Source organism: Phyllopteryx taeniolatus, chromosome 19 (genome assembly GCF_024500385.1).
Source record: "Phyllopteryx taeniolatus isolate TA_2022b chromosome 19, UOR_Ptae_1.2, whole genome shotgun sequence".
In the NCBI taxonomy this organism is placed as follows: Eukaryota; Metazoa; Chordata; class Actinopteri; order Syngnathiformes; family Syngnathidae; genus Phyllopteryx; species Phyllopteryx taeniolatus.
Genome location: NC_084520.1, coordinates 18,383,138 through 18,393,235, shown reverse-complemented (window position 1 = coordinate 18,393,235; position 10,098 = coordinate 18,383,138). Strand labels below are relative to the sequence as shown.

The 10,098-nt window shown below is 46.9% G+C and overlaps 1 protein-coding gene across 3 annotated transcripts; it reads left to right on the top strand.

Annotated features, from left to right (window-relative positions):
• The first annotated feature begins 379 nt into the window (after positions 1–379).
• Positions 380–9,759, top strand: st6galnac (ST6 (alpha-N-acetyl-neuraminyl-2,3-beta-galactosyl-1,3)-N-acetylgalactosaminide alpha-2,6-sialyltransferase). 3 transcript variants are annotated; one of them, XM_061755386.1, is made up of 10 exons: positions 380–521; positions 2,099–2,252; positions 2,347–2,593; positions 3,922–4,126; positions 5,190–5,355; positions 6,572–6,746; positions 7,723–7,861; positions 7,947–8,050; positions 8,358–8,441; positions 8,550–9,759. In XM_061755386.1, exons 3-10 carry the CDS (start codon positions 2,460–2,462, stop codon positions 8,818–8,820), a joined length of 1,278 nt encoding a protein of 425 aa, XP_061611370.1. In that variant the 5' UTR covers positions 380–521; positions 2,099–2,252; positions 2,347–2,459; the 3' UTR covers positions 8,821–9,759. The 3 variants fall into 3 exon arrangements, with proteins under 3 accessions (XP_061611370.1, XP_061611373.1, XP_061611372.1); XM_061755389.1 differs by lacking the exon at positions 8,358–8,441; XM_061755388.1 differs by lacking the exon at positions 2,099–2,252 and having other exon boundaries at positions 381–521.
• Positions 9,760–10,098: the final 339 nt, after the last annotated feature.

The following is a 10,098-nucleotide window of genomic DNA, read 5'->3' as shown; positions in this document are numbered from 1 at the left end:
CAACATGGTAAAATAAGAAATATGTTTATTGCTTGATTACTTACAAAATAAAGTACAATTTCCAAAAACATTTTAGCAAGGATTTGACATGCACATGTGAACTTTTTTGAAATAACCATCAAACGTGGGCCTCGAGCCCGAACGAACGTCTTCCCAGGCCCGGTGGAGCCGAGGGAGCCGAGGGAGCCGTTGTTGCCGGAGCGACGTTCAAAGTCCCCCGCGACTTGTTGGCAAACGGTAAAAGCGGACCTGACGCAAAAGTGCCACCGGGACCGAGCGGGTCCAAAGTTCTCGAGATCAAAACGTCCGCCCATTGGCTGGAAGCAGCCCCTCCGTTCCCCTCCCCTCCCCCCCTCCTTTCCTTTCTCCGTGTGGGAGAGGCCCCGACTGCTGCCGGCAGCTGTTGCTTTCTCACGACGGTCCCGCCCGAGTCGGCTGTCCTGGCGGCAGCTGAGCGTCGCCGAGCGCCTCCGAGTCCTCGGAAAGCTTGGCCGAGGGACGCCCGTGACCGGCCGGACCAGGTGAGGACTTTCAACGAACCCCCCGCACATACGCTCGTGCGCGCGCGCACGCAAAAGAAAACAAACTCCAGAATTGTGTTAGAATCACGTTGTAATCATGGATCCAATGTGTGGGATTTATGGTTAGAATCGTGGTAAAATTGTAATGGATCGTCTTAAAATCTTATCGACTTCATGCGTGGTTAGAAACGCCGGATTCGTGCGTTCGCATACATGAATTCCAAAATGAAATTTGTTCCCATGCTGAATATTATTTTCCTTTTTGCTTAAGTTTCACGGCTAGAATCACGTCGTAATCAGGTTGGATTCCAGGTTAAAATTGCAAATGTCTTGCTTTTTGTCGTAAGGTTGGATTCATGCTTGGAATCGTATTGGACTTGTGGTTAGTCATGTACAAATCACATTTGAATAGTTTGAGAAGCATGTTCTAATCATTATGACAAGGGTGTTGCATTTGTGGCTAGAAAGAATCATGTTAAAATAAGAAACATGTTGTAATAAGATCATTTGTAATCATGTGAGAATCCCTGTAGATTCATTGATTATTTACATTATTCACATTCAATAAAGTTGTGTGGGACTCAAACATGTTGGAATCAGGTTGTACTCATAGTTAGGATGGCGTTGGATTCAAGGATTATGTTATGTTTGACTCATATTTAGAATCATGTTGGATTTATGAGGTGAGCAGCCAAAAAACACGTGGACTAGACAGGAAGATGACTGACACTTTGTGTGTGTGTTTGTGTTCGCCAGGAGCTCCGAGTCATCCTGGTGGCATTGTTGAGTTTACCAGCAGGACAGGGAAAAACATTCTTTCCATTCGCAGTAAAAAAAAAAAAAAACACACACACACACACACACCCCGGCCTTGTGGTGGACTTTATTGTCCCAGAAAAGGGGCGGGGGCTAGGCAAGACTGTTTGATTTTATCACCATGCCCCAGTGACGCAAACACGGTGAGAAAGTTGACAATTGTCTTGTTGGAAGTTTGTCAGAAGCGTGCTTGATTCGGTTTTTCAACCATGTGTAATCATGCCGCTTTCATGTTCGAATCATATTAAAATCAGGTTGTAATCGTTTTTACAATGCTTTAGAATCTCGTTGGATTCATGTTCGAACCATGTAAGATCATATTCTCTTCATTTGAGAATCGTGTTGGATTTATGGTTACAATCATTAAAATCATATTGGAATTTTGTATGAATCTGGTTGTAATCATTGTTACAATGATGTAAAAATCATGTCGGATTCATTATGGGAATCATGCTACGGTCATCGGAATCAAGGTTAGGATTCTTATGAATTGCGTCACACTGTAATGAGCTTGTAATCATGGTCTGGATGCATTCGTGTTACAATCCTGCTGATATCATTTTGGCGTCACGGTACAATCATCTGAATCATGTTTGGAATCATGTTGGATTCAGGTTAGAATCATAATAACCTCATGTTGGAATATTCACCAGTCAAACGTGAATGAGGTCACGTTTTTTGCTCGTCAGCGCCACTTTCCGCCGCCGTTTGCCATTTGTCTGGTTCGCCTCTCAAATGTCGTTGGCTTCATTTATCTGCAGCGAGTCAACAGGAAGTGAAGCTGGCGAAACAGGAAGTGGCGAACGGACATGAAGCACGGGAATGAGTCGCTTGAAATAGAAAGAGCGCACGCGGTGGAAAATTACATCCAGATTGTTGTGCGTCTCGAGTGCACTGTCGGATTAAAGCCAGAAGGTTAGAAGCAGAGCTGCAATTGCTAGCACAGATTAGCATTTGCGAACAGTCTAAGTAGCATTTGTCTTTGTCCCCTTCAAATTTGTGTTTGAAGGGGACAAAGAGGAACTTCCTTTCCCACACGCCACCCGATGCCCCTTCAGTGGAGCGGAGGCAGCGTCTGATTGAGCGTGGCCGTGACCCCCGCGGCCCCCCGTGACGGCGGCCATGTCTGCGCAGAGACGGTTGGCGCTGGCCGCCCTCAGCGTGGCCTCCGTGCTCGGCGTCTACTTCCTGTCCGGGAACCTGGAGACCCCCCTGGCGCTGTCCTGGTCCCACTTGGCTCGGGGGTCTTTGTGGAGGTAGGTTATATTCGCAAACTTGTGGGCTTGAGTTTTAAGTCGGACTCATGCGTCAGATCATTTTGGAAATGCGCTTCGAAAAAAAATCATGATGGAAGGTGGACGTAAAACAGTTGAAATCAATGATGAAATAATCATTTGTCAGTTTGAATTTGTTATAATTGATTTTAAATGAATAGTTTGTATTTGATCATTTAATAATTATTAAACATGTACTATACAAGTAGTTTTTTGAAATATTTATAATTTTGTTATTGACAATATTGTAATAATTTAATGAGATTAATAAATAAAGCAAAAGAATTTGGCATTTTCTTTGTTTTGTTTACAGCAATTAAAATAGTGAAACAATTGCGTCATACAATGAATAGAATTGTTGATTGTGCTTTTATTCTATATACAAGCACAATATTTACTCAAACAAAAGCTGCCCATATGGTTTGTTTTTCCAATGCAAACATTCACCAATTATTTAATGATATAAATGAATACACACGAAACTCTAAAATAGTAAAACAAGAATTTGTATTGTTTATTATTGATTAAATTATAATAACCAATTATTGTAAATGTACTGCCTATTTTACCAATATGATTTGAATATAATAAACTAGCCTATTATTTCATGAAACCAATCAAATAAAATGCTTCATGTATATGCAAAACTGCTACTTTTACTATTTTATTATTTACAATAAATCAACCCGTAATTTAATCAAATAAATGAATCTTCTTCTTTCTTCTTCTTTTCCTTTCGGCTTGTCCCGTTAGGGGTCGCCACAGCGCGTCGTCATCCTTTTCCATGAGAGCCTATCTCCTGCATCCTCCTCTCCAACACCAACTGTAATCAAATAAATCCATCCATCCATTTTCTGAGCCGCTTCTCCTCACTCGAGTCGCGGGCGTGCTGGAGCCTATCCCAGCTGTCACCGGGCAGGAGGCGGTGTACATACACCCTCAACTGGTTGCCAGCCAATCGCAGGGCACATAGGAACAAACAACCATTCGCACTCACAGTCACGCCTACGGGCAATTTCGAGTCTCCAATTCATGCATGTTTTTGGGATGTGGGAGGAAACCGGAGTGCCCGGAGAAAAGCCACGCAGGCACGGGGAGAACATGCAAACTCCACACAGGCGGGGCCGGGGATTGAACCCGGGTCCTCAGAACTGTGAGGCTGACGCTCTAACCGGTCGGCCACCGTGCCGCCTAATCAAATAAATGAATACCAAAAAAAAAAAAGAACCAGCCCTGATGTGGATTCTCCTCATGATGTCATCAACATGCGCCGCCAGCAGGCCGGCTGACAAATGTTCGGTCTTCCGCAGTAAGCCGCGAGATTCTGAGCCGCGTCTCCAAGGAAACCGGACAAGCCCCGCCCCCTCACCGGCGGTACCGTGTGGCCCCACCCCCGTCGGTACTACGCTTGCGCCGGCCGGCGTCGCGCCCTCCCACAAAAACGTTTCCGGGAAGCCCACCGAGCCTCCCTTCATCGGAGACGCTTACGCCAGTGAAGACGTCCCGCCGCAAACCGTGAGTGGAGCTCGAGCGTCATGTGAACGATACCTGGAACCTCATTGGTGATCTGCAGCCATCATGTAACCAGCTTAAGTGAAAGGTTGACTTGTTTGGTTAAAACCAAGATGGAATCAGGGTTCAAATCATGTTGGATTCAATGTGCATAAGCAGGGATAGAACCACGTTAAAATCATGTTGCAATCTTTTGAAATTCATGGTTAGAATCATTTTGTAATCATTTTGAAATCCTATTGGAAGCATGTTGGATTCTCGGTTAGAATAATCTTGGGTTAATAATGGTTAATAATAATGTTTGAATCAAATAATCCTGTTGTAATCATGGTTACTTGGAATCATTTTATAATAGTGTTAAATCCGTGAACATGATGATTCATGTTTGAATTAGGCTGAAATTGTGTGGGATTCATGTTGTGTGTATGCTAGAATCAATTAAGATTCATGGTTGAATCATGTTAGTGTCTCGCGCAGGAAACTGTCCTGTGATTGCTCCCTGTCACCTCATCGGTCCGCTGTGAACTAACATGTGAGTCGTTCGAGTAAAAAAAAAAATTAAAAAAAAAATGGTGTTGACTGGTTTGGTCTCCAGGGTTACAAGATGATGTCACTGGGCGGTGCCATCATCCTGGCTACTAAAGCAGAACACAGCATCATGTTTGAGTAGGATGTAGTTCAACATGAACAATCCACATGTTGCGATCATGTTTCGAATCTTGTTGAAACTGTGTTGAACTCGTGTTGTTTTCACGGTAAGAATCTTGGTTCGAATCTTGTTGAAATCGTGTTGGCCGCGCGTTAGAATCATGTTATCACGGTAAGAATCGTGAAAGAGTCTTAGTTAGAATCTTGTTCAAATCCTGTCGTTACCTTGGTAAGAATCGTTTCAGAATCATGCAGGATTCAAGGCGAGAGTCGTGTTAAAAATGATGTTAGAATGGGTTTCGGATGCACGGTTAGAATCCAGTTGAGGTCATAATTAGAATGATGATGTAACAAGTTGACATCCTGTTTGGCAAACTCCTACCAGAATCTAGTTCAACATGAGACTTCCTGTGCGCAGGACTGCCCTGACGGCATCCGGAACCGCATCCCAAAGTCGGACTTCGCCGGGCTGTTCCTGAACAACGTTCCGGTGCTGCAGTGGTCCAAACACGCCACGGCCGACGAATACCGCCGCCTGCGTCCGTTTGCGGGCGCAAATGGCTGGGGGGGCCTCACCTTCCAAAGTCGGTACCGACATGGCCGCTTCCCGTCTGTCTAAGCACTTTTTTCAACCTTTATTGAGCCGACCCGCACATTTGACGTTAGAAAAATGTCTCGGCACGCCGCCAAACGAAAATATAGAGCCAAAATTGGAGTTCAAGTGAAAATGAGTTGGTACGGTAATGCCCTGGCATGTGGGCAAGGAGAGCCGGAGTCACCGATGCACTTTGATGGCCAAGTCAGTCAGTCAGTCAAACACACAAATACAAAATGACACTACTGTGACACTCACGCGCAGACTAACTGTTCAACTCACTCGGCCACGCCCCTTAAAGGCACACAACCAACGCATGAGTACTACAGGATGCACATGAACTGCTTTTTTCTTTCCATTCTCTTTGAGTGTATACAAGACTGTTTTAGTCAAAACATAACAAGGTTTTGGTGCTTATTTGGGACAATTTCAATTGATTTGAAACGAAATACGTCCGCGTCCCACCGTACCGGATGCTGAAATTAAGACCGCCTCGTCGCCGTACTTTCCAACGACGAGGTGCCCGGCGACGTTGGGCGACGACACGGGTGCTGCTCTTTTGCATTCAGCTGTGGCCCGTTTGTTTTGGAAACACACCTTTGTTGAGCGAGGGCACACGCCGGACGTCCAAAAAGCGTCGCCGTCAAACAAACGTGACACGCGCCTCGACTCACGAGCGCCCCGGGCGCTTTTGGAGGCGTGGCTTGCTCGGCTTTTCGGTCGAAGTTCGGAGCGAGTTGCAAATGAAAGTCGTCCCTCTGTGTAGTCGGGATAAAGTGGAGCCCATCTGGAGCGGCCTCGTGAAAATCCCGCCGATGTTTGACAATCATTATAATTGCGCTTTTTTTTTTAAATCCGACACATTCACGAATAGGCGGGCATAAACCACCAATAAGCGTTTTCGGGCAAAAACGACAAAATGAAAAGAAATTGAAGAAAGTACGCGGAGGACCAAGTGTATGGAGAAATAATTCCTCTGTTGTACGGAGCGCAGTACACGGCTTCCTTGGACCTTCTGCCAGCTCGTGCAAGAGCATTTCATTTTTTCCCCATTATTAAACGTCAGATTATAATATATATATAAAAAGTCATATTTTGTATTATTTTTTTTTTTTTGTGGGAATAAAATGGGAAAAGTGAAATTGTAACATTTCCCGCTCCGAGTTGCGCCTCGAAAGTAACGCTCCGCGTCTTTTTCCGGCCAGCGCTGTCGGACGCGCTGGCGGCGCTCAACCGGTCCGCCAACGCCGCCGTCTTTGACGACTGGAAGGGTCGCGCCGGAACCTCCCGCTGCATCCGCTGCGCCGTGGTCGGGAACGGCGGCATCCTGAGGGACTCCAAGAAGGGCGAGGAGATCGACCGGCACCACTACGTCTTCAGGTACGTGCGCGCGGGGCGGCGGCGGCGGCGGTCACGAGGACCTCGCCGTCCGAGATTCTTCCGAGCCCTTATTCTAGCCGTCATTCCATCGATTTGTCGAAAAAGCAGATGCAAATTTTGGTTTGCTTTACCTCTTTTTTACCGATGATGGTTTATTAGCGGATTATTGTTGTTTGTTTGGCATTCTTTAGTGATGAAACAAAAGCAAATCAACAGCAATTGCGTAACATCACACAGAGGGAGTGATGTACTTTGCAACCGTTTTGCAAGCGAGAGTGACTTCTTTGGTACCGATTCACGTGCGCAAAGGAATATTAGGCGCAGCTTCAGGTTAAACACGCCTATTGCACAATATTCATACTACGCCTGCCATCATTTTTCTCATAGATTTAACTGACAATTATGTTGTTGTTTTTTCCCATCAATGAATTGATTTTGGTTTGTAACATCCGCCAGAAAATCAGCAAAAATGTTGCTGCTTGTTTTTTTGCAAATGTCTCTGAGTTTGAAAAATCCAAAAAGAGAATCAGTCTGCTTTCATGGAGGACGGCAGAAAGCAAATATGAATATGAAAATCGAGGATTTGGACAGTTTCGAGTCAAACGGGGGCTCGAAACGATTCATCGATTCTCAATTCATCGATTCTCATCGATGAGTTGTTGATGAATCGACGACTTGTGAGCGAACGAAGGAAGTCTCAAGTCTTAAATGTAAACTTTCAAAAATGGGGCAAGTCACGTTACGCCGGTTCCGGAGTTCAGCGAGTCGGAAGTCAGGTCGCGTCGTTTAAGTCCGAGTCGCAAGTCCAGTCCTTCAGAAGTTCAAGCAAGGCACGAGTCCTCGCAAGTCTGACTGAAAGCAAGTCACGTGACCGCAGTGCCTGGTTTTTGGATGATGACATCACGGAGGGTCTGAGTTTAGCTATGACTGCCGCCCCCTTTTTGCAAAGGTTTTGAGTGTAGTTTTTGTGGTGTAGGACAAACGGCGCCATCTTGGCGGGCTTCGAGGAGGACGTGGGGGTCCGCAGCACCCACTACACCTTCTCCACCAACACGCTGATCAACTCCATGAGGAGCTACGCCTCCGCCGGCTACCGAGGGCCGCCGCGGTCTCAGGTGAGCCGCGCTCGCTCGCACGTGCGCCCGGCGAGCGAACGTACGACGTGATCGGTGACACGGTGGTGACCCCGCCCCCGGACAGGAAACGCGCTACGTCTTCCTGCCCGACCACGACCGCGACTACCAGATGGTGAAGGCGGCGGCCCGGCGGACCCTCGTCGAGGGAGGACGCGAGCGAGGCAAAGAGTGAGTACCGCGTATCGGCACGTCGGCGTTGCGCTCGGAACGGTTCGCTCGCTGCGCCTGAGTCGCCACAAAGGGATTTTCTATGCGGTTGACTCCCAAAAATCCCTTTGAGGGAATTCGGGGGAAGGGTATGAGGCAGGCGTCAGTTTACGGCGGTTCCGACGAAGGACATTCGGGAGGTCACGAAGCTCGGTTAGCGGTGTATTTTTATGGATCGTTTCTCACTGTGGCCCGGAAGCGGAAAGGGCGGATGCCCGGGCCGCCGTTGCGATGTCGCGGCGATGTCACTGTGATGTTTTTGGCTCAGTCCGACCGCGTACTTCGGCAAGGACGTGACGGCGACCAAGCTGAAGATGTACCATCCCGACTTCGTCCGCTACCTCAGAAACAGGTGAGGGAGCCCCGACCTCCCTCCGGCCTGGTAACCGTGGCGACCGGACCGGCTCCTCAGAACGAAGGTGAAAATGTTTTTCTTTGTTTTGTTTTGTTTTGCTTCCAGGTTCCTTCCGTCCCAAACCCTGAAAACCAAACACAAGAACATCTACCGGCCGTCGACCGGCGCCGTCATGCTACTGGCGGCGCTGCACGCGTGCGACCGCGTCAGCGCGTACGGCTTCATGACGCCGCAGTACAAAGATTACTCGGACCACTACTACGACAACAAGTACCGCCCCGTGGGATTCTTCGTCAACCACGACCTGATGCTGGAGATGAACCTGTGGCAGCGGCTGCACCGGGCGGGTCTCATCACACTCTACATGCGCTCCTGAACACTCTTGAATGCTCTCCAACTCTCCTGAACGCTCCTTAATAGACGCTCCCGGGTGCTCCTGAACACTTCTGAACACTCTCCAACTCTCCTGAACGCTCCCTCATAAATACTCCTGAACGTTCTTGAAGAGCGCACGACGCTCCTCAGTGCTCGCGAACACTCCTCAGAGCTTCGGAACGCTCCTGAACGCTGTTCAAAAGCTCCCGAAAGCTCCTTAAGGAATTGTTCTGAGTGCCCCTGAACACCTTTGAGTATTCCCGAACGCTCGTCAGTGCTGCCCAACTCTCTCGACCGCTCCTGAACGCACCCGAATCAGTGCTCCTCTTGAGTGCTCCTGAACGCACCTTACCGACCGATCCCGAGCGCTCGTGAAAATCCCCCGAGGCTTCCCGAACGTGTTGTTAATTTAATATCGGCGCATTTGCACTAGTTTGGCAAGCACGCGAAGAGGAACGCGCGTCCGTCGTGCTGGAGGCCCCGCGTTCCGACGGAACGGCGAGCCAAAGCAAAGTTCGCTGGGCCGCTCGCCAAGTGGACCGTTGTTTTGCCGTTGCCTGCGACAGAGCCGCAAAATTGCCTCCTGCCTTCCCACTCTTGTGGCCGTTTTCTTTTTAGACATGTCGAAATAAAAACCTGATTGTTGTTTTAAACATGCTCCCTTCAAGACATTTTTAGTTTGAACATGTTTCTATTGAGATATGTTTGAATTTTTGGGACATTTTTCAACAGGTTTTCATAAGCCTGCTTATGTCAAACTTTCTTCTTTTTCAACATTTCTTTTTAGACCTTTTGAAAACATGCCCAGAAAGTTTTTAGTTTGAATATGTTTCTATTGAGATGTTTTTATTTAGTTGTAGACTTGAGCTTCTTTTTAGACTTTTTTTTTTTCTTTAACGTCTTCAAACTATCCAAATAAAAACTGCTTTTTTTCGCCGTTTCTTTTGAGTGTTTTTTTTTCTTTTTCGACATGTTGATGTCAGCGAAAGTCACATGACCGCGTGACTGATGTGTGCGTAATGTGTCATCAAAGAAGAAAAGAGAAAGAACTTATCAGGTGTTGAGTGAATGAGTAACTAACTAGAGCGCGCACAAAAAAAATGTGACTTTGTCACAAAGTAAATACAACAAACCGGGAAATAGTACCTGATAAAATGCAAACTTGTTAAAACTAGTCAATCTTTACCCAAGAAGCATTTAAGGGGGCGTACTTATGACTTTTAAAAAATTACTTTTGTGCTCAACCGTTGAGTGGCACATTAGACAACAGAGTCAATCT